At 41.3% G+C, this 24,351-nt stretch overlaps 3 protein-coding genes across 3 annotated transcripts; 2 read left to right on the top strand and 1 right to left on the bottom strand.

Annotated features, from left to right (window-relative positions):
- Positions 1-147: 147 nt before the first annotated feature.
- Positions 148-8,720, top strand: wdr20a (WD repeat domain 20a; the record flags this gene model as incomplete). The annotated part of the gene is made up of 4 exons (XM_084568398.1): positions 148-411; positions 3,638-3,820; positions 4,203-5,543; positions 7,489-8,720. 4 exons carry the CDS (start codon positions 148-150, stop codon positions 7,540-7,542), a joined length of 1,842 nt encoding a protein of 613 aa, XP_084424524.1. The 3' UTR covers positions 7,543-8,720.
- A 169-nt stretch (positions 8,721-8,889) lies between these two features.
- mok (MOK protein kinase) lies at positions 8,890-14,647 on the bottom strand. The gene is made up of 12 exons (XM_084569515.1): positions 14,358-14,647; positions 12,958-13,072; positions 12,482-12,571; positions 12,324-12,394; positions 12,136-12,214; positions 11,990-12,038; positions 11,711-11,889; positions 11,421-11,522; positions 11,150-11,323; positions 10,902-11,061; positions 10,621-10,818; positions 8,890-10,391 (listed from the first exon to the last, which is right to left on the bottom strand). The coding sequence occupies exons 1-12, from the start codon at positions 14,554-14,556 to the stop codon at positions 10,314-10,316; spliced, it is 1,494 nt and encodes a 497-aa protein (XP_084425641.1). The 5' UTR covers positions 14,557-14,647; the 3' UTR covers positions 8,890-10,313.
- A 110-nt stretch (positions 14,648-14,757) lies between these two features.
- nemf (nuclear export mediator factor) lies at positions 14,758-24,319 on the top strand. Its single transcript, XM_084569514.1, has 32 exons — positions 14,758-14,936; positions 15,060-15,128; positions 15,572-15,674; positions 15,987-16,112; positions 16,249-16,397; positions 16,485-16,552; positions 16,674-16,763; positions 16,850-16,923; positions 17,012-17,082; positions 17,165-17,240; positions 17,356-17,496; positions 17,604-17,812; positions 17,898-18,077; positions 18,170-18,233; positions 18,366-18,454; positions 18,569-18,672; positions 18,755-18,817; positions 18,907-19,019; positions 19,687-19,744; positions 19,896-19,954; positions 20,033-20,153; positions 20,234-20,486; positions 20,602-20,644; positions 20,722-20,771; positions 20,955-21,126; positions 21,763-21,840; positions 21,950-22,159; positions 22,292-22,327; positions 22,421-22,527; positions 22,608-22,651; positions 22,759-22,838; positions 24,021-24,319. The coding sequence occupies exons 1-32, from the start codon at positions 14,878-14,880 to the stop codon at positions 24,096-24,098; spliced, it is 3,237 nt and encodes a 1,078-aa protein (XP_084425640.1). The 5' UTR covers positions 14,758-14,877; the 3' UTR covers positions 24,099-24,319.
- The last annotated feature ends 32 nt before the right edge of the window (positions 24,320-24,351 follow it).

Here is a 24,351-nt window from a genome sequence, read left to right as displayed (position 1 = left end):
AAAAGTAAGTCTCAACTTTGTTATTTTAAAAACAGCATCGGTAGCTTCACCCTCCACCACTTCCCCGGTGAACCGTTGGGGGGAACGGGAGAGTCGGAATGCCCGCTCCCATCCGTGCGTAAGATCCGGCCTGGGGGAAAGGGATGAATGTTAATTTCAAAGATGGCGGCGGAGGGAGGAGGGAAGGAGATGAACGAAATTAAAACTCAGTTCACCACTCGGGAAGGTGTCTACAAACTCCTCACTCACTCCGAATACAGCCGTCCTAACAGGGTGCCTTTCAACTCGCAAGGCTCCAACCCCGTCAAGGTCTCCTTCGTAAACGTCAACGACCAGTCGGGCAACGGCGACAGGATCTGTTTCAATGTGGGCCGTGAGCTCTACTTCTACATCTACAAAGGCGTAAGAAAGGTAGCGTGCTAACGCGGCTAATGTCAACGGAAACCTGTGATACTACAAGTTAAAAGACGCCACTTCTGCATGAGCTGCTGCTTGAGTTTTGGCTTGTGTTTGTTGTCTTAAATAACTCTGACAGGTGCTTGACTTTGAAATTAGCTGGCTGCTAGCTAGTTAGCTCCAAGCTACGGCGAAGCTAGCCTGCTAGTTAGCTAGCAAACGCAACTGGCTAACATTAGCCAGCAGCTACGCCGAGGCCAGGGGCTAAACTCCGTCCCCTGTCCGTCACTTTGTTTTAGTTTTGCGTTATGACACGGCTCTGGTTGGATACGTGTCGTTAGGGTAAAGCTGACTTTTTGTCTTGATTTAAGTTGTCAGGTCCTAAAGTGTTTCTGTAACGGGTGTAGTTTGTGATGAAAGTGACAGTTGACAGTGACAGCTTTACTTTTCCCCACCCTTAAGAGCTGTCGGTGTTCTTTTGACGAACAGCGGTCCACAAATCAAATCATTGTACCGGCAACCATTTGGCCGTCAAGCTAACTGCCGCCCTCAGTTTAATTTAATAACACTTGGCCATAAGCTTGGGGATGTGTCCGGACACTTATCTATGTCCTGAGCTGACTTTGCATATTTCGGTTCTGTTATTAAAAGGGCTGTGCGTCTTTCAAGTCTCTGGCATCGCTCAGCACATTTTTATTTTTTTTCTTCTTCTAGATTTCCAGCCACTAACAAGTCATATAGTTCTCCAACAACAACACGTGAATGGTCTAGACGAATGTGTCATGATTTTTAACAGAAGGTCGGGAAGCAGCGGGATCACATGATGCCCTGCTCTCCAGCATTATCACGATACCCTGGCTGTGGTGTTTACGTGTCATCAAGTATCACGATGAAACTGTTTTGTCACTGTTGACATCACAGCTTGACAACGGTGATCCGGTTGCTAACTGTGCGTTTCAGCCCTCTTACTGTTTCACGTTAAAGTGACGTTAAAATGTGTTTCAACAGGTTAAGTTTGGTCATGTTAAGAGTTTATGGATTAATCAACAAAACCTGACAAACCTGTTAATGTGCCTTTTGTTGTACAGTAGTCTTGACTCGAAGGTACACATCAACACAGTGCATCTCGTCGTGCATTAGGTACTGAAGTGACTGTACAAGCATCGGTTTCTAGCCACCAAGTACGCCACAGCGGAAGTGTCATATGTGAATCGTAAGCCAGAGCTGTGGTTCGAAGAATCTTGCTCCTATCAGTTTGTCAGTGAGGGACAGTGAACGTTTTCTCACTTTTAATCACACATTTAGACTGGTGACATTATGTGAAACAGTCCTAGCAGAGTTTTGCCACATATAACCCACCACTAACTCGTTTGTCTTGTATGTATTGAGCAGACAAAATCCTTCCACAACATTATTGACTAAAACGGTGCCCTTTCTGTCATAATTCACTTGATCTGTAATATAATATGCCTAGGAAACTGGATATCACTGAGCCGTAAAAAAAAAGAAAATCCAGTTAACTTTTTGTCTTGAGAAGTGGAGTGATTGTGTAACCCACTGCTAAATACATACAATACAATACGATGTTATTGGTATGAAGTGGAATCCCATGTTGCACACCAGGCAACAGGCGTTATACATGAATGCTCATACTTGTTGCTCACTTGTCTTTATTTACTGTTGGTGCGCAAACATGTGAGTGTGCGTAGTGACACCTAGTAGTAGGACTCGTGAGATTGCCAGCAGACAGAGATTTGAAAGAACTGTATATTGAAATTGAATGTATAAGCGTGATAAAGGTTTGCACCACAAATTGTTAGGCTGGGAACAGAAAGAGACAAAAAAGTGTCTGACTTGGACTTTGTTTTTAAACACCCCTGTTAGACAAAAACTGAACAGCTTATTGGCTGAGACGAGATGCGCACGTTATCACACCAAAAACTAACATCTTAAGTAAAAAAAGCTACCTGTAATCGAGAATTTTGTAGTTGTCTAAACACGAAACCTCAAAGGCGTTATTTGTGCAGATGGATTCTTTTCTTATAGTCACACGAAAAACCTGTGTTGTGCTCAACTCTATTAATAGTGCTCAGATGATGTGTATGACTATTTAGCTGTTCGGCCATCAAAACAATCTGATTGACTCGGCAGATCTTTGCTGAGCGACTTCCAATCAACTTTCCACCACAAAAGATTTGTGGCCAGGAGAAAACTGGACTCGCTTCTAGGCTAATTAACAAATGTCTGAAAGTACTCATGCGCTTTGCAAAACTTGTCAATTTAGTTTTCAGTTTAACGTGTAAATATTTCCGTGCATAGTCTAATATTTCTTTACATTTGTAGAGTAGAGCAGGAAGTAGCTGGAGTTTTATTGCGCTGACATATAGTAACAAATTAATCCCTGCAGGTGTCTCATTGTTATCAGCAGCATATTATTAAATCCAGCATCTTGGGTTTATTACTTGTAAGAATCCAAAGCCTCTGTACTTTGCACCACCACACTTGACACTGACTTTTTATATAAAACATTTTGATTATGTTTACAGTGGTTTGTAGTTTTTGTTGAGAGTTCTGGTTCATTCACAGAATTGTAAAGCACTGACTTTGCAAGGAATGAAATGATAAGTTTGTGACTTCTTTCCATTACTGCGTGAGACATGAGACACGTTTGACTCATAGAGAAATAAAAAGATGGGCGCAGCCACTTGACTTCAAAAGCGAAGCCACTGCGGAGACAGAAACACTCGGTGTCACATCTCACAGTGATGGAGCAACCACTGAGTCATCATTTTACACTCAAGAGAGTTTTCCATTGTTTCAGTAGTGTTAACTGTAAATCATTAACTTACAGAACTGTTCTTGTGCGTTGGATATCTACGACAGTGTGATACTTTTACCCTGTGACCTAAAGCGACTCATCTGCAGAGAACAGGCGTACCACTGTACTTGAGTTCTTCCTCATTTTTGCTCGGTGAATGTCAGCTATTTGACGTGCTGCTAAATGTTGTTCAGTTTTATTTTAGGTTCAGTGACGTCGTTCTTTTCTGATCTGTGAAATTAATTCTGTATCAGCGTGTTTGAGATTTAAGCTAATCAAGAAACTTAATAACTACACGCTTACCTCCTGTGTTTTGTTTAGACAGGATGACCAGAAGGCGCCTTTGCCATACAACAAATTCAGATATTGGTTATTGCAGTCTTTTAATGCGTGTTCATGCTGTTTCCCTCTCTCCCTCTCCAGGCTGCTGACTTGAGCAAACCCATAGACAAGCGCATTTACAAGGGAACGCAGCCCACATGTCACGACTTCAACCACCTCACAGCAACAGCAGAGAGTGTGTCTTTGCTGGTGGGTTTCTCAGCAGGACAGGTACAGCTCATCGACCCCATCAAGAAGGAAACGAGCAAGCTCTTCAATGAAGAGGTAGGTGTTTAAAGGACACACTTTTCCAGACATGGCAGGACTATTTCCCCAAATCACATATTGTAGTATTGCTTATGTTGAGACTTCCTTTAATTGGATATTCCTTTAATTAATCACTACAACTCAGATTGTGCTCTGTAAAAATTACATAAAATACAGTTTGATGTGAAATGTGTCCTCACAGGTTTTCAACTACATTTCTACTTGGTTTTCCTTTATCTATAGTGTTACCTTGTGACCAAAGACTTTTTGTGTTAAGCTGTAAATCTTTCAGTATGTTCAGAATATCGATCTCAATATGACACTGTACTGAAATTGTTTTCTCTCCTCTTTCCCTTCCCCGCCTGCCTCGCAAACCTCCACCATCCTTCTTTCCTGCCAGAGATTAATTGACAAATCCAGAGTAACATGTGTGAAATGGGTCCCAGGCTCTGAGAGCCTGTTTCTGGTCTCTCATGCCAGTGGGAATATGTACCTGTACAATGTGGAGCACACCTGCGGAACCACAGCACCACACTACCAGCTGCTCAAACAGGGAGAGAACTACTCTGTACACACTTGCAAGAGTAAATCCACGCGGAACCCTCTCCTTAAGTGGACAGTGGGGGAGGGAGCTCTGAATGAGTTTGCCTTCTCTCCAGATGGGAAGTACCTTGCCTGTGTAAGCCAAGATGGCTTCCTACGGGTGTTCAACTTTGACGCTGTCGAGCTTCATGGCACCATGAAGAGCTATTTTGGTGGCTTGTTGTGTGTGTGCTGGAGCCCTGATGGGAAGTACATAGTCGCAGGTGGAGAGGACGATCTAGTGACTGTGTGGTCGTTCTTGGACTGCAGAGTCATTGCCAGAGGTCACGGCCACAAGTCATGGGTGAGTGTGGTGGCATTTGACCATTACACCACCAGTGTGGAGGAGAGTGACCCGATGGAGTTCAGTGGCAGTGATGAGGACTTCCAGGATCAAATGATCCACTTTGGACGGGACCGGGCCAACAGCACACAGTCTCGACTTTCCAAGCGCAACTCCACGGACAGCCGGCCTGTTAGCGTCACGTACCGGTTTGGCTCAGTGGGCCAGGACACTCAACTGTGCCTATGGGACCTCACTGAGGACATCCTTTTCCCCCATCTTCCGCTTTCACGGACACGAACACATACTAATGTGATGAATGCTACCAGCCCTCCTGCGGGCGCTACAATAATCACTAACACCTCTAGTAACACTACTAATGGAAACAACAGTGGTGCCAATACTCCTGGCATTAATTCCCTCTCTACTACATTACCACGCTCCAACAGCCTTCCCCATTCAGCCGGCACCACAACAACGGCAAACAATACCAACAAGGCTGGCAGCGGGGGTGGAATCGGCAGTGGTATTATGGACAGTGCCATCGCCACGGGCGTGAGTAAGTTTGCCACGCTGTCACTCCATGATCGGAAGGAGCGCCACCACGAGAAGGACCACAAACGCAACCACAGCATGGGTCACATCAGCAGCAAGAGCAGTGACAAGCTCAACCTGTTGACCAAAACCAAAACGGACCCTGCTAAGACTCTGGGCACGCTGCTGTGCCCACGCATGGAGGATGTGCCCCTCCTTGAGCCGCTCATCTGTAAAAAAATAGCACACGAGAGACTGACTGTACTCATATTTTTAGAGGACTGCTTAGTGACTGCTTGTCAGGAGGGATTTATTTGCACATGGGCGAGGCCAGGCAAAGTGGTAAGTTCTTTTTAATGTAGGAAATGTGGGTGAAATATGAAGTGATCGCGTTGTGTTTGTCAGACCTAAACGATTAAGAGACCAGGCATATTCTGAATTGACATTTTGAATAGCTTTTTATAGTTTAAATTGTCATTTCGTAGGCAGGCAAGTAACATTTCAGACTTTATTTAATGTTCACCTGCTTTCCAATTAAATACCTATTATGCCTATTAAGTTTCAGATATAGTCTGTGCTGTGAAAATATAGTTTCTGGTTATATAATCTATTCTGACCTGTGAGAAGAAGGAAGACATATTAAGTGTGTTCATTGGCTCATCATAATCATTTCACAATGCATAGCAGCACAGCATAATAAGTCCTCTGCACACACTCTCACATTTAGGATCGGGTTCCAGTAGCTGGTTCCGTTTTAGATCCAGTTTCTGGTCAGCAGCTCAGATGCTAGTAAATTTATTTTGTTTCTCTGTAACATGTTGGCAAAGAACAATTATCACAACATGAGGGTGACATTAGCGGCTTCTAATTAATGGTAATACGTTGAATCTTTGTCTGTTTTTAATGTGCACTCTCCAAGACACCGACTGTGCTCCCAAGTCTGTTTGTGACTGAAGACATCATCACATGTGTGTTCATGTTTTTCAACAGAGCGGAGACTCTTTATCAAATCAACATTTTGAGCTCATGGCCTGGTGTAAAATTCGGTTGCAGCTGTTCTCAGTGCGTCAGAACAATCAAACATTTCAGAGCTCACTTTAAAGGCTGGACGTTGTGAACAGGCCAGCTTAATTAATGTTGATTAAATTACTAGCATTTCTGGCTTCTTGTTCAAGCATAAGCTAAATTTAATAAGATTTGTTAAAGGATTTGATAAAGTGCTATTGAACCCCAACCCTACTCACATTTCAGCTTTTATGCAAATAGCTCTGTACTTGCACAAATAACCTCTGCTGTTCACATGTTTGCAGCTTAATATGTATATACACTCTTGCACATTTCCCTTTTTCTGTGTATTTTGAGAGATTTTACCAAAAATGAGGAACGTGATAATCTGGATCATAACCAGTAGACCGAATGCTAGTGCTGTGAGCCTGTTATTTTTATCCAGACATTCATGGGAACAAAAAAAATGCCCTTGAAAGTTCAACATAATTAAATACTCAACTTGAGGCTGCAGAAAAAGTAAAGTGAAGCTTTGTTCAGACTGCTGGCACGTCAGATTTGTTCCAGGTCTTTAGGGCAGACCGTTCACACTATTGTTTGTATTAGATTGGAGTTTTGTGTCCAGCTTTCAGTTGACTTACAAGTTAAAGTAGGTTCAACCCAGGTTTGCTTGCACAGAAGCCTCCCCCTACAGTTCCAGCAGGCAACTTATTTTGACAGCTGTTCGCAGACTGTTGTTTCCCTTGTAGCTGCTAGTAGCCGCACGGATACTGCTCCGCTGCTTCATTACTCTATTAGACATTTTCATTGAATACACTTTTAAATCCAATTTGGACATCCAGACTGGGACGCATTCATAGAAGTCCAGCTGGAATTTCATTTGAAAAGACCTCCAAATGTTGTTTCGATCCTATTTGGAATGATTTCATGTGGGTTTTCTTCTTTTTCTGTCGAGTCTGAACGCAGTTTAGATATGCCAAAAATTGCAGATTTATCTAGTAGTCTGAACTAGACTTAGTTTCCCATCAAATCTCTGTGAATGTCAGATCAAGAGGTTAAAAAATACCTTTAGTCATGTGTAAAACAAGTGCCTTGATAAACAAAACCTCTCAAAAGACACTATTGGTCTCACACTGAGCTTACTTTTCCTGTTGTGCAAAGTGTATTAATTGAATGCAGGGGTCCGGGATATGGGAAGATGAGGCTTTTTCCTTTTTTTGCTTGATTTTGATACAGTATGTGGACTTTCCCAATGCAAATCTCCTTGTTTTCCTTTTTCCAGGGTTTATTGTCATCCCAAAACCAAGCCAGCTCTCCCAGTGGAACAGTAGTATAGCCACAATATTTCTGCTGCTAAAGAACCCTGCAACCCAGAGTCTGATGCTGCTCTTCACCCTGCAAGCATTGCAAGTTTTCCTTTTCTTTTATACCCCTCCCTCCCCCCGTTTTGTTAATGGCTTTTCTGTTGTTTTTTTTTTTCGTGTATCACTCACTTGACCTAGAGGAGGAATGGAACAAGAAGCAGTGCAATTGTGGACTATTGTGCTAATTGTTCTCTGGAGTTTTAACACATTTTAGATTTTTTTAAATATCTTTTTTTTTTTTTTTTCCTGTCAGTTCTCATCACACTGTTGTCTTCTCTGGAATTAATGCTTGGCTTTGTTAGATGCAAACCATACTATTGGGGCTTGAGATTAAAAGGATAGTTCATTTAATTTTCAGAATCGCTGTAGCCCTTTTCACCCTTAGGCTCAAGGTTACTGACTTCAGTATGAGTTTTGAAAGAACTATCCTTTTATGACCAAGTGCGTGAGCATCTGAAAATTTTGCATCCATCTACATTCACACACCACTTCTGTCTTTTCCCGACTAGAATCTCCCCATTGATGACTTTGCACTGATTTTCTCAGCTATTTTGTTTGTTTGTTTTTATAACTACTCTAATGGAACAAAAAAAAAAAAAAAAAAAAAAGAGGGTTGAGGACTGCCTTGTTGCACTCGGCTTTAACATCCTCAGTCTTGAAATCTGAATCTATAAAGCTGGATGCTGCAATCATAGTCTTTTTAAAGTTTAAAAAAAAAAAAATGGTTTGCACTTAAATTAGTTTATTAGAAGAAAATGGCTTTACATTTTTGGGTGTGCTCACAGATGGCTAATACAGTAGGTGAAGAAAATGATAAAAAACTATTAAAACCTTTATCTATTGAGCATTTATTTTAATATTATTTCAGATTCAAATCTGCTCTGTATCATAATGTGTATATTGTAATTAATTGATTTGATGGGGGCCTACGCAAACTACCATTACTCCAGTGGAAGTTTTGTCATTGATAGTTATATTTCTAAAGCCTAAAGTATACATATTAATAATATTAAAATAATCTTGAATACATTGTTTTCTGTTCTTTTTTTGTGTGATGTCGTGATGTGTTGGCGTAACAAATGTCTTTGGCTTGAAAATATTGTAGCTGCAAACGAGAGGCTTTCAACCTCAATTCTTGAACTTTATATTATGTTCACACCAGCAGCAAGAGGGCAACAAGCTACAATTAATTTTTAATGGCAGTAAGAACATTATATATTGAAGATAAACCTTTACACCAATGCATCTTTAATGTACTTGAATCTAAAGCTGATGACCAATCATTGTTGACGCCATAAGGAGTTCAGTAGCCCCTGCGCTAGACAGAAACCTGCTGGAAATTTTTTTTTTTTCAAGTAAACCATTATATTATTAATTGAAAAAATCTGTCGGGAATTTGCGTTAGATTTTTAACACTCATTAATGACAACATCATACACATGAGACTTGAATTAAGTTCTTTACTCTGATAATACATCACAGTAAACCACATGATAAAGAGCAGACTGGGTCGCGGTCTGCTCTTAATGAGCTCACAGCTCTGAATAAAATGGAACATTTTTAAGCCACAGTTCCTCGAGTGAGGACGAATGAAGGTTGTGGCAAAGCTACGTTCTAAACATCACATTCAAATATCCGACACAGACTTTTTTAAAGTCCAATCTGCAGTCAGTGTCTACGCACACTAATACAGGCGTCTTCACATACATGGTTAAAGGAAAGCTGTTGTGTTAATGTTGCCGAGGACACTTTCATGTGAATGTCGGACTTTGGACTGGAAGACTATTACCCTTCAAATCAATTTGTCCTCAGGACTTCATGTCATAGTTATTAGAAAGAGACACACATACAGTTCTTATAGAAAGAAAGAAACCCTGGCCTTTTTTTTCATGTTTATTATCCCACAACTCTGACTCACAGTGTAGCCTTTGGATTGGATTAAAGTCTGGACTTTGATTTGGCTGCTACAGGATATAAAGATACTCCTGTATAGTTTTTATTTAATGTTTAGAGTCCTAATCTTGCTGTAATGTAAATCTTATTCTGTCATTAATTTACAAAGTTGGACCTTCCAGATCCCCAGAGTATGTAACTCAAATTCACTCGTCCCAGTATAATTACACACAGTCAGGCTCATTCAAGTTATTTATACCACTAAAAAAAAAAAAAAAAGACCTTGGTCATAAAGGTAGGTGTATTCTGTTCTATTTGTGATTCAGATTTAATGATGTAATACAACCTGAACAAGCGCAAGCAATGTGACTGCATTTTAAAGGTACTGTTGAAAATGTTGATCAGTGACCAATGGTAAAACGTCGTTCTTTGTCAAATGTAGTATGGCTTAGCTTGTGTACCGTAATAGTTTTAGACTCAAGCCTATTTTAACAGTAGTTGTAAATGTGTAACGTCCATTTAGGTTTGGGTGTAGGTGTAAGTAAAACTGAGGAACTAAAACTACACACACACTGAACATTATATGAAAGACTATAATGTATGTGTAGAGATCACATTGAATTTCACCATTACACTCAGGTTTACCGTCAGAACTGTAAGAAGACAGGTTTTGCGGCGTTCATTGCATTTCGTGAGAATGTTTGTGACTTTTTTTTTTTTTTTTTTTGGAAGAGGCTTCGACATCAGTCCTCTTCAGTCGTCGTCCTCTTAACATATCAGTTTCTTAGTACAGGTGTATCCTGTTTTTTAAGAAGCATTTTAAAATCAAATACTTAAGTGTTTTTGGCTCTCAGTAGCCACCATGTTTCCTGTCCAGAGGTGGCATATAGTAGGTCTTGAAAGCTGCGCGGTGTGACTCATCCCGGGGCTGTGAAGAGAGGAAATGCAGCCTGAATGCCAAATCAGAGCTCTTATTGAAAGCAGTAGCGAGGCACTTGTTTGGTCATATTAATGTGACATCTTCTAATATCTGAAACAAAACCATAAGCTGAGTTTTACTATAATTCTGTAGTAATAGTTGATGTGACGCCCAGCAAGAGTTAAACGACTCAAGGATTCAAAAATGTCTGCTGTCTGTGTAGGACCGCTGTGTTTACCTTGGCCAACTGTGACTGGCACTTTTTGGACGTGATGGCTGGCAGTGAGCCTCGGTGAGTGACGGTAAATGCAGGCATAGTGGAGACTGGGAAGGAGATCTGAGGTCCGGGCACCACCATGTTGAGCTTGGGCAGCTCTGCTGGGTAATGATGGATGTTTCTTCTGATGAGTGGGTCTGCTACATGCTTCACATTGTGCTGAAAAGAGAGAAAGCATCGGATGGTGTTTGAGAAGTTTACTTTAGTGTAATTTAACATTGGCCAGTACAGTTTGGACTTACACTCATTAAAAGCGTTTGCCTTGTGTGCCTTCCCCTCAGATGTTTGCCAAGTCGGGTTGGTCGCCAAATGTGCTCCAAGGAGTTTTGCAACACACTCCCTCCGACTCCATCAATCGTCTCAGAAACTCTTTGAAGAGTCTCTGCTTTCTTCTCTGCCATCCTGCGAGAAAAGGACAAACAGTTCTGTCACATATTACAGGATGCAGTTATTTTAACAATTTATAACATAGTTTTGTATTAAATTTCACCTGATTTCTCTAAAGTATGTGTGCCTCAGCGCTGTCTCTGCAGAGATACGCTCATCGGGGTCATAAGCGAGCATCTGGTAGAGCAGTGATAGAGCTGGAGCTGGGCAGTTTGGGATTAACCTCGATATGCCAGTGCCTTTCTTTGGAGGGAAGTTGAAATGCATTGCTCTAGACCTGGCAGACATTGAGACGCCAAGACAAGTCTTTGTAAGTACATGAAACATATATACTGTATTTACAACTTACAATCCATCGGAGAATGAACACCTACTGCTTGAACTTTTGGAGGAGACTTTGATCTGGTGTCCCCAACACATCATGGATCTTTGAAACCTGGTCCAACTCATTGCTTCCAGGGAAGAGGGGATTCAAGCTGAAACATACAGGTATATAAGGATATGACTGCCACAGCACAGATATTTGCATAGCTTTTGTTTGACATTTGTTTATGCCTATAGGCAGAGGCAGTTGAATTACAAAGACGAAGAAAAAATATTGTGTAAGACAAGACATGAGCTTGTATTACAGGTGAAATGTTGTGCCCTCTTCCTGCAGAAATACCTCATGATTTCAAAGAAGACACAACCGGCGCTCCAGATGTCCATCTTTAAGCTGTAATAGCCATCAGTGAGGAGGCACTCCGGGGCTCTGTACCAGCGGGTGGAGATGTACTCTGTGTGCGGGGGCTTTGAGTACACGCTCCGGCACGATCCAAAGTCACCAAGCTTCAAAATGTTTTGCTGCAAGTTGTGCAGAATTTGTGTGGAAAAAAGGTTTTTAGTAACTCAAATCGAACTCATGCTTTCTTTTAAAACAAATTACAACGATGATGCATCTCACTTTTATGAGAATGTTTTCTGGCTTCACATCTCTGTGAAAGATCCCACATCTGAAAAAAAAAAAAAGAAAATAATCTCAGTTTATATGGATGAGGAATTTCACTTAAACTTGAGTATTTGCTTTTAAGTACTTTTTTTTTTATATACCTGTGCATATGTTCAAGTGACTTGCACAGTTGGTACATGTAGTGCTTTACTGTATGGTCAGGCAGTGGTGTTTGTCTCCCTGCAAGAAATAGAAACACCAAACATAACTTATATCATTTATGCAAAACCACTATGTCTTTAAGTCAACAGGGATTTGTGCATGTACTCGGTCATACTTGCAGACTTACCTTGTATATACTCATAGATATTCATCTCCATCAGCTCACATATCAAAGACACCGTTCCAGTTTCTTTGTCGCTGAAACATTATATTAGATTAGTACGACAAGTCTCACATCATACAGGTTTAAGATACTACAATAACTGCATAATAGTTAACACTTACAAAATCAGTTCATGCAGCTGGATGATATTTGCATGTGGGCTCAGCCTCTTCATTGCCTGAACTTCCCGAAGGTTGTTGGCCTGCTCCAAACTTAACAACAGAGAACATGGCAGGTGTATGAATACAGTATACTTACTTGCACAGTCATAAGGTATATGTGCTTATTTAAACTGGAGGAACTGGGCAATTCTGCATCCTTACTTTTATGTATGGAAACATTCAATAATAAATGGCCGAACAGATTTAGACCCTAGTTACAAACCAGTGCACTGACAACTCAAGCAGACAACTATTGTTGTCTCATCACTACAAAGTCAAAGGCAGAGTATGGTGAAATCGAATAGGATACTTAAAGCAAAAGGAGGGGTGTCAAGCTGCCAACTCAGGTTTCAGTGTCCATACATAACCGAGCACGGAGACACTACACCACTGATTGCCTGTGCACAGGTTAACGGGTACATTAGCGGAATTCATACCTGTTTATTGTCTGTTTCATGGTTTTACACGCGTAAAACCTCCCATCTTTCAGGCTCTGAGTTTTCACCACCTCCGAAAATGTGCCCTCCCCGATTTTCTTGATTATTTTGTAGCCTGCAAAGATAAAAAATAAAAACATAAGCGGGGGGGAAAAAAAGAAAAAAGAAAAGACAGCAATTGCATGTTCACAAAAACAAGTCGTGTCCTCCACAGAGAGTTAAAACTAGAACAGCCCCATTGGACATTAAAGCCCATGACGATTGTTCTGGGACTGGGAAGATATTCTGAGTCACATATACGACTGAAACTAATTATTATTTTCCCAAGTGTTTTGATTGATTGTTTGGTATTTTTTTTACAAAGTTAAAGAATAATGACAAATATCAATTTCTCAGAATCTTAAGTTGACATTTAAATATCAAACGACAACAAAAAAAAAAGACAAGGAAGACAAAGGAAAGCGACACATGTTTGTATTTTTGACACCAAACCCAGTGTAGTGTAGTGTTTGGTTTTATATTTACTAATTAGATAAGATTACACTGTTTTCAACACATAATGGGAATTAACTATTGCTATCTCCAGTTTTAGGGAGACATTTTGGGGGATTTTACTGTCTTAAAACTGTTAACAAGCAGAGTAGAAGTATTGTTAAAGGGGATTTTACATTTAAAACTGTGACCTGTGTCATTTTCTAGTAGGCCTATTGAGGTAGGGTGTATTTCTATTCACTTTCCCCACCTTACATTGCCAACAAACTGGTTAAAACAAAGGCAAACAAGACTTTTTAAACATTATTAATAAAGGATAATATCCCCAAATGCGTTCCCATTTGTTTACAGGACACAATGATGTGAGGTTAAAGGTTAAAGCAGCTTAAAGCGAGCAAACATTAGACGTTAGGAGAGAAATCTCACGGACGTGTCAGCGTTTAACTCATTACTTACAATGCATTCCTTTGAGTCTTAGCCGCCCCATGTAAGTCGTGTATCCATAACATGCGCTTTCGGACAATACATTTCAATTTAAAGTTACAGTTTGAAAATGTATATATTATTACTTATTATTATTATTTTTTTTACGCAGACAAGTGTCAAAAGGACGATAAAGTCGTCTTTCGGGTGCTAGCTTAGCCTCGCTAGCGAGCCCTGTTAGCTGACCGTCGCCTTGGTAACGGAGCACGCCTTCGCCCTCCACTCTGACCTGAGGAGGAAACTGGAAACTCCAGCTGGATGCCTGACTCTCTCAAACCAGCCTCGGCTCGAAATATTTCACAACGAAATACACACATCATGCTCTGCCATGAATGACAAAGAAAAAATGACACTCGAGCAGAATTATTCACAACAGGCCCAGGTATTCGTCTGGCTCTTTGCCGTTATAGGATTCGCGTCCTTACCTTTTTTCCAGATGTAAGTGGTGACCGTTTGCTCGGATATATTGTTGTTGTGCATGTCCGCAGCATTTCCCCTGTTACTCCAGTCCGTGTTAGGCGGTGTTTTGCATGCATGTCGAAGGCTTGCCCTATTTTTTAAGTCAATAAGCCAGTTTGAGTAATGCATCATTGGTGCACGTTTAATGCTAAAAAAGCCGACCATGAGCTTACTAATTTATTGAAATGCGAGCGCAAAGCTGGAGATAGTCCACTGCATTCATAAAATAGCATAACGTTATCAAACACGAGTGCATCTCATACAATGTAGCCCTACTCTATTCACATCTGCTGCTGTGTGTAAAAGGCGTGGACTTTTATTTGCTCATTTTCGCGACTCGTAGGCTTCCGTAGAAAATGACAAATGTGCGCATGCTCAGGAGTTCCCTGCATGTTTTCTCGCGGAAATTGCTTTAGAGATGTGAACGTTTCCCTTCATTCTTTACATTTCTTTTTTTATGTAACTATTCCCAGGAGTTAAGTCACCATGAAGACAAGATTCACCACTGTGGATATCAGGGCGGTTATTGCCGAGATCAATGCCAAGTGGGTGATATGTTTCAGGCTAAGCTAAAGTTAGCTTCGTTTGAATGTTGCAGCTATGGCTAATGTGGATTTGTTTACAGATGCTCGTCAGCATTTCATTTATCTCTCCTCTTTCTTTCACAGCTACATTGGCATGAGAGTAAACAACGTGTATGACATCGACAATAAGACGTATCTTATCCGTCTGCAAAAGTAAGGACAGCCTGAAAACTTGCTTATCAAAGTTTCACAAGAACGTTTCACAACACATGCAGCTGGAATACCACAGTGCAGAAGTACTCAGTCATAAAAGAAACAGTCCTGCAGCTGTGGTCATGTTACGTGTTCATTTATGTGATGCATCAATAAATAACCAGTAGCATTAAAGCAAATTTTATTTGTTTATACATTTGGATTTTCTCATCTATAGCCTTGTATTAGGCTAGGAAAACAACTATAACAGCAAACTTTTAATGACATATAAAGAGTGCCTTGTGAAGTTTCCCCTCTGAAAATAGTGAATTAGAGCTATAATGTATCATGAAATGCAATTATTTAAGTAAAGCAGCTCAAAATTTGCACCTAAGCACAGAGCTTGAGTAAAGCGAAACTGCCATCCAGAGTTTCTAACTGTTTGTGTGTATGTATTGTCTCAGGCCTGACAGCAAAGCTGTCCTCCTGATTGAGTCTGGGACACGTATTCATTCCACAGATTTCGAATGGCCCAAGAATATGATGCCTTCGGGCTTTGCCATGAAAGTAAGGACATCTCAATGACATGTTCATTTTTTTGTTTGTTTAAAATTTTTATTAGTGCTATTGTGCTGACATTCTAGGAGCTAAGTCATTTGTTTTGCTCAAAGTATCACTGTAAACTAATACTAGGTCAGATTTCTCAGAGAGGCTAGTGATCACATACTAAGCTTTGAGTGATTACTGACCCTTGATTTTCTTTCCATCTCTAAACAAATCGATTTATCAAGTATATGTCAACGTCCGACTTGTGGCTGCAGATCAGTATTTTCTTCTCGGCTGTTGTAACGAGTGCTAATGCGAGACTTTTCTCAACAGTGTCGAAAACACCTGAAGTCCCGCCGACTGACCCAGGTTAAGCAGCTTGGGATCGACAGGATTGTCGACATCCAGTTCGGTTCAGATGAGGCTGCCTACCACTTGATTATTGAACTTTACGACAGGGTCAGGAAACTGTTCTTTAAATCACGTATCTCACATCTGTATTGTTCAGATCATATCAGTCCCCGTTTAAACACTATCGCATTCCTGCTTTTTTGTGGATCTGTCTGTTCGTTGACGGGCCCATGTCTATTTTCAGGGTAACATCATTCTTGCAGACCACGAGTACACGATCCTCAATCTGCTGAGATTTCGAACAGCAGAGGTAGAAGATGTTAAGATTGCTGTGAGGGAAAGATACCCCGTGGAGAGCGCCAGACCTCCTGAACCTCTCATCAGTTTGGAGCGGTAACCACATTTTTACACATGTACATATCAGTGAACATATATATGGTCTGTATTTGTGAAAATTTTCGTTATTGGTGTTTTATATAGACTCACCGAAATCCTCAGCAAAGCACCTAATGGAGAGCAAGTGAAAAGAGTCCTAAACCCTCATCTCCGTAAGTAGCAACAGATACTTATGAGTTTTTTTTCTTTTCATTTTACATATCATAAAGTTCTTTTATGACATAAAAAACAAGACTGTTTTATGTTTCATGTTCTTTCCAAACACATCTTCAGCTTATGGAGCCACTCTGATAGAGCACAGTTTGATAGAAGCGGGACTCCCGGGCACCGTCAAAGTTGACAGCCAAGTTGATGCTGCCCAAGGTATAGTTTTATTTATTTATTTTTAAATCTAATCTTAAATCTATTCTCTAGATCTGTAAACATATCCGATCTGTCTGCTTTGTCAGTTGCACCTAAAATCCTGGAAGCCATGCAGGTTGCGGAAACGTACATGGAAAAAACTGAGAACTTCAGCGGCAAAGTGAGTACGATGTTTTTCATGAGGAGTCTTTGTTTTGAGGATAACTGCTTTGGGATACATTCACAAACTCCGCTTTGTTCAATTTAAGGGATACATCATTCAAAAGAGTGAGAAGAAACCAAGTTTAACTCCGGGAAAACCCAGTGAAGAGCTGCTCACGTATGTCTTGTTTTGTCTAATGAGATTTTCTTCAGCTGGTTGTTAATAGTAATGCATTCATTTAAGTGTCGTCTACTTACAGATATGATGAATTCCATCCATTTCTCTTTGCCCAGCATGCAAAGAGCCCCTATTTGGAGTTTGATACATTTGACAAGGTGAATATTAGCATGACTGTTTATCTGGTTTTTGCTTTTTCATGGGGGAACTAACATTGAATGAAACTCTTTTGGCAATAATGGCTTACAAATTCAATGTGATCTTCTAATCCAGGCAGTGGATGAGTTCTTTTCTAAGATGGAGAGTCAGAAGATCGACATGAAGGCCTTGCAGCAGGAAAAACAGGCTATGAAGAAGCTGGATAATGTTAAGAAGGACCACGTGCAGAGGCTGGAGGCCTTGCACCAAGCTCAGGTTAGCAACAAACACCTTCTGCTTCTCTTAAATGCTCCTGCTTTCTCATGTTTCATATTGACGTTGCTGCGATTCATTCATTAGAAGTTTTGTCTCATGTGTTGCAGGAGGTGGACAAAATAAAGGGTGAACTGGTGGAGATGAATCTGGCTGTGGTGGAGAGGGCGCTGCAGGTGGTGCGCAGTGCGCTGGCCAATCAAGTGGACTGGACGGAGATTGGCATTCTTGTCAAAGAGGCGCAAGCTGCTGGAGACCCCGTGGCCTGTGCCATCAAGGAGCTGAAGCTGCAGACCAACCACATCACCATGCTTCTGAAGTGAGCTCATCGCAGAGGCACTGAACTTAAATACGTCGTTACAAAAGATGAAATCCAAGTGATATGCTCGTGTTTTTATCTGCAGGAATCCATATATTTCTGAGGAGGATTTGGAAGAAGAAGAAGAACAGATAAAGCATCAAGTAGAGGAGAAAGGGAAGAAAAACAAAAGTAAAGACAAAGGACAGAACAAGAAGCAGCAAAGGAACAAGCCCATGTTAGTGGATGTGGATCTTGGCCTGTCAGCTTACGCCAATGCCAAAAAGTAGGTTTACATGTATTTGCACAAGTATATTGCCACAGAATTATATGGAGAGAGTTGACGGCCGATGAAACATATCACTCTGCTTCTTTTAGGTATTACGACTTCAAACGCAGTGCTGAAAAGAAGGAACAGAAAACCATGGAAGCGGCAGATAAGGTGAGGAAGCTGCCTTTTCCTTTGTCTGCATCAAAAATCAAGATTATGTATAAGCAATGTACCTTATAATGACTTGCAATCATCTTTGATTGAGAAGTTACTGATGTTTTTTTTAATTGAATGCCACTGAAGGCTATGAAATCTGCAGAGAAGAAAACACAACAAACACTAAAAGAGGTCCAGACAGTGACCACCATTCAGAAGGCCAGGAAAGTCTACTGGTAAGCCACATTTAACTACATTTACTGTATGTACCTATACAAATTGCACATAATAAGGTTCTTGACATCAAATGGACGGTTTTATTCTCTTGGCCATGTCTTCTCAATTGGCAGGTTTGAGAAGTTCCTATGGTTCATCAGCTCTGAGAATTATCTCGTCATCGCAGGAAGGGACCAGCAGCAGAACGAGATGATTGTTAAGCGCTACCTCCGGGCTGGTAGATAAACTTCTACACACTCTAAATAAATGCCTACAAAAAAGGGTGACTGGTGACCTCATCTGTACCTTTTCTGTGTCAGGTGATATCTACGTCCACGCTGACCTCCATGGAGCAACTAGCTGCGTCATCAAAAACCCATCAGGTACAGATGCGCATCTTCATTTCATTTTCAACAGCTAAGCTTGTTCAGTCGACGTCTTCTTAGTCCAGCTCTCCGTCTCCTTCCTCCAGGGGCTCCCATCCCTCCCCGTACACTGACCGAATCCGGCACCATGGCTGTGTGCTACAGTGCTGCATGGGACGCCAAGATCATCACCAGTGCTTGGTGGGTTCATCATCATCAGGTGAGGCGTCAGTAATTAGGAAACCAGCTCATCAGGTTTATTTTTCACCGTTTCGTGTATCATCTTCATATTGTATACACTGATCAGCCACAACATTAAAACCACTGACAGGAGAAGTAAATGACATTGACCATCTTGTGACAATACAATGTTCTGCTGGGAAACGTTTGGACCTGGTATTCATGTGGATGTTACTTAGACATGTAGCACCCATCTAGACAAGACCAGACACCCCCACCCCATAGCAATGACACTCCTTGATGGCAGCAGCCATCCCCAGCAGGATGCAGCCTGACACAGGCACACAAACAAAAACGGTTTAGGAACAGCACAAGGTGTTGACCTGGCCTCCGAATTCACTAGATCCCAAACTGATCAAGTATCTGTGGGATTCACTGGAACAAGCCTGATCCATTTTAAAACTTCACTTTACCCCTGAGGAGTTTCTCATAACCAAAGTTACATTCACGAATGCGTTTAGTTAATTTTGAATTAAACATTTGCAATGCTGATGTACTGTTCGTAATGCTGCTAAAGACCCAACTTACTATCATGAACTTAGAGGCACAGGGCATGTTACCAGACATAGGGAGAAATGAGCACCAAAAACATTTGCAGAAGAAATTGTAGTATTATTGATTAGTGGCATTATGTCTTATTTTTTCAGGTATCTAAGACAGCGCCCACTGGAGAGTACTTGACCACTGGAAGTTTCATGATCAGAGGTACGAAACACAGGTGTTCAAACACATGAATGCCATCAGAGAGTAATTTAACTAAGTTAACTTGCATTAGTGTTCTAAAGTAGCTTTAAAACATGCTACCGTATGGCACTCACTAATGTCTGACTTTTTTTTTTTATATTTTTCTCTTCAGGAAAGAAGAATTTTCTGCCACCTTCTTACCTGATTATGGGCTTTGGATTCCTCTTCAAGGTAAACACCATGACAAGCTGTGTTTACATTTTATCTCCTTCAAACTCTTAATTTCCATCTAATCATCTGCTTCTTCAGGTGGATGAGCAGAGTGTGTTTCGGCACAGAGGTGAGCGAAAGGTGAAAACGGTAGAGGAAGACCTGGAGGATGTCACGTCCAGAACGTCCGAGCTGTTGGAGGACGGCGAGGAGCTGATAGGTGGGAGGACGCGGTTACGGACTTAATTTGATTTACTGTGTTTATAGAAACTTCAGTTGACTTTCCTGTGCGTGTTGCAGGCGATGACAGCAGTAATGAGGATCAGGGAGAAGAGGGAGCAGGAAATGGAGAGACAAAGGTGGCAGGAGATACTAAGATTAAAAAGGAAACGGAAGTGGAGGAGGATGGCGCTTCCAGAGAAACGGACGCAGATCCCGAAGAAACAGGAGAGCAAAACAACGAGGCGGAAGAGGAGCACGGAGAGGAGGAGGACGGTGAAGAATTCAGCTTTCCAGACACGACCATCTCGCTCTCTCATTTACAACCCGGCAGGTAAAGTTACCACTTAACCAAGGAATGCAAACTCCTCTCCTGTTTCCACTTAACTAATAGTTGTATGATATGACAGTGAATGGTACTTAACTGAATTCTCTCTCCCTGTTTCTAGGCACACTGAGAAACCTGGCTTCAAGAAAGAAACAACCAATCAAGCAAGTATTCCTGCATTTTTTAAATCAATCCATTAGTTAGAATTAATTCGCTAATGTAATTAATTCATTTCTTTCAGGCTGAGGTGGATTCACAAGCGAAAAAACACATGACTGCCAAGCAGAGGAGGTGAGAGAATGGCACAAAATATATGCAAAACAACAGTTGCATGTATGTAATCCCAGTGTTGTAGGTTTAAAAGTTTTTAGCAGCAGACCATACTCTGTCTGGTGCGTCTTCTATCGGACGCTAAATAAGCTTTAGCGACAGATGAGGTGTTGAGACACTTGCTGAGACATCTTTTCTTCTTAGAGAGGAGAAGAAGAAGAAGCAGAAACAGGAGGGCTGCGACAACGAGGAGAGGGCCGAGGTCTCCTCCGGCGGATCGGCGGTGGACCAGGGCTCCTCCGGCGGATCGGCGGTGGACCAGGGCTCCAAAAGTGGAGGCGGTCCCTCGCAGCAGCCACTGAAGAGGGGTCAAAAGGTAAAGACGGGCTCCGACCTGCTTCAGATATTGTTGCACCACAGCGTTCATTTAGTTTACCTCCACGTCTGAAGTGGAGCATTAATTGATAATCCAAATAATATCCGAAGATTTGTTGCTCATTTAAATCCTGCAGTGTGTTTGAGATTAGAGAGATTAGATTACCCGTGAAGTTTCTCTATGAAGCGTGTGATCCAACCTGATTTCATCAGGTGCAATATTTAAACTCCCGCTGTGATGAGAGTCGTCGGTTTGAAGGATCTGATAATAAAACTATTTCCCCCTTTTAACAGAAGTAATTAAATTGTTCTGCTTAATGAGAGGTTAAATTAAGAAGAAGAAAATAAAATTCAAAGAGTAAATCATACAAGGAAGCTGTATTAGACACAAACTTCAGTTAGCAGTCAGTCCCATAAACACATTTTTATCATTGTTGTTATTTAGGACATCAGATTACACCATTTTCTTAGTCTTCTTTTTCTAGTGGTGCTGTGTCTCCTTAAATTTCTCCTACAGGCGATCAGTAAAGGTGCATCCTATCTTAAAAGCATCATTAGGACCATACATATTTCCATCATCAGTAACTATCAGTTACGTTTGTCTGTACCGTTCACGTGTCTGCTGTTGTCACCACAGAACAAACTGAAGAAGATTAAAGAGAAGTACAAAGACCAGGATGAAGAAGACAGGGAGCTGATGATGCAGCTGCTCGGGGTGAGGATAATGTGACTTTTACCCCATTTTGCCATTTATATGTTTTTTTTCTACACACTCCTGGAAGCTGTCGCGATAAATTACATCCCAGCTGCTTTTTTCCCCTCAGTCCTCCGGTTCCGCGAAGGAGGAGAAGGGGAAGAAGGGAAAGAAAGGGAAAGGGAAAGAGGAGCCCGTCAGGAAACCGCCCTCTCAGAAACCACAGCAGAAACCTCGTGGTGCGGAGGCCGCGGCGAGGAAGCCGGAGCAGACAGGTGGTGGGGAGCAGGAGGAGAGGCAGCCGGGAGAGGAGGGAGGTGTTGCAGAACAGGAGGACAAGGTACGAAATTTACCTGTTAAGTTCAAAACTTAAACGTACAGACATGTGCAGCTTTGAATGACTCCTGGCTGCAGAGTGAATGGTAGCTGCTGGGGTTTTGTTATCCCTTACCTCAAGTCTCTTCTCTTCCAGGAAGATGAGGCGGATCAGGACAACCCCGGAGCAGAGGTGGGTTTCCGACGTAACTTTAAATAGAAAGAAATCTGTATTCCCTCTAAAATATTCAGGAAAAACTTCATTTTGAATCATTTATCTGCTCAGGAAGCAGAGAATCTGCTCACCTCTCTGACTGGCCAGCCTCACCCTGAGGATGTGCTGATGTTCGCTGTGCCAGTCTGCGCTCCGTACACGGCCCTTTCCAACTACAAGTATGTCCAGTTTACCTTTTTTTATCGAATTATGAAAGAGTGAAGAGTCCTCGAGCTAACGGGTCGTTTCTTTTCCTCAGACACAAAGTGAAACTGACACCAGGTTCCCAGAAGAAAGGGAAAGGTAAGGATACTGTTCCTGTCAATATTCATAAAGCTTGTTTCTTAATGTTATAACAGCGGAAAAGACTTTTGGAAATGACTGTGATTTTTGTTTTGTTTCCTTACCAGCTGCACGCACGGCGGTGTTGAGCTTTATGAAAGCCAAAGAGGCCTCATCCAGAGAAAAGGATTTGTTCCGCAGCGTCAAGGTAAAGAATTTATAACTGCATAGTAGTTAATCTAAGTTCATATAACTTTAATATAGATGGATGTGGCCACGGAAAACTGAAGCCAGCGCAGAAGTACATTATTGTAGTCATTAGTTAAATGCATGTGTTCTGATCAGAAGGCTAGTGGTCCTTTTGAAATTAATTACATTATTAAATAGATATTAGGTCCTTGATAGAGAGAGGTTTTCAGTGACAGAACAGATTCAGTTCTTGCACCATTCCTATTGGGCAAACAAAGAGGTGTTCACCTTGAAGCGAACAGACCCACCGGTTTTACACTAAAGCTAAAGCTGGCATTGATCTGCTCTTTATTAAGGAGGAACTACTGTTTTTTACAACCTGGACCTTATTTCTGGCATAAAATACAATCGTTTACTCACCCATATAACTTTGGTGTAATATTTAGTCATTCAGGAGATATTTAGATCTCATTTCACCAATATTTTGTTATGATACACTAGTGCTATTCCCCGTTGAGTCCGGAGTTACCTGTTATCATCTTCTGGGGTCTGTAGATTGACCGGAAGATGTCATCTCTGAGCGGCGTGCACACCCGCGACAGTTGGCTTGTTTACCTGTAATTTGCTACTGCTAGACCCCGGATAATGATAACAGGTAACTCCGCACTCAGCGGGGAATAGCGCTAGCGTATCATAACAAAATATTGGTGAAATGAACGAGTTTCACGGCAGATAATGCGTAGAGGTTGTGTTGCAGTGCCCCAGTCTCTCCCGCTTTATGGATATATGCTGATCTCCTGAATGACTAAATATTACACCAAAGTTATATGGGGTACCGGTCATAAACGATCATATTTTATGCCAGTAATAAGGTCCAGGTTGTTAAAAAAAAAAAAAAAACAGTAGTTCTCCTTTAAGTTTTACTTCTAGCTTGTGGTTCCATGTATAGTTTGCTTAACACTGTAAAAACTAAACAACATTCTTGGTAATCAAATAGTCACAGAGGACATTGGAGTACGACTCATTTAATGACTAGGTAGCTGCCCATTTGAAAACATTGGATCTTGAAGGTTCAGACAAAATAGGCCCTCGACTAAAACTACAAATAGTTCTTAACTGCACACCCAATAATACAGTATGGATGTTTTTCTTGGAGTTTAAATGTAAACGTTTCCCTGTTTGTCATCGTCCTGTGTTGCAGGATTCAGATCTTTCCAGAAACATGCCAGGAAAAGTCAAAGTGTCTGCTCCAAACCTGCTGGCTGCCAAGAAGAAATGAGACGTGGGGGGGTAAATACGAAACGAAATTTACGCCATTTCTTCAGTTTAATGAAGTTCAACAAGACTCTGCCGACTTCATCTGCCTTTCACGCGTTAAGGTTCGCAGGTGATTCATCAACACTGTGCTCTTGTTTGAATAAGAATTCTTTTATTTTAAAGAGTGATTGTATTTGTTGACCGACGACATGTAAATTAACAAAGCTGAATAAGAGAACACCACTTATTGTCCGTGTTTATTCTTCGAGTACAAA

Source organism: Chelon labrosus (genome assembly GCF_963514085.1).
Source record: "Chelon labrosus genome assembly, chromosome: 20".
NCBI classification, from domain to species: domain Eukaryota; kingdom Metazoa; phylum Chordata; class Actinopteri; order Mugiliformes; family Mugilidae; genus Chelon; species Chelon labrosus.
The sequence above is the reverse complement of the archived record's forward strand: the minus strand, read 5'-3'. Positions and strand labels throughout refer to the sequence as shown.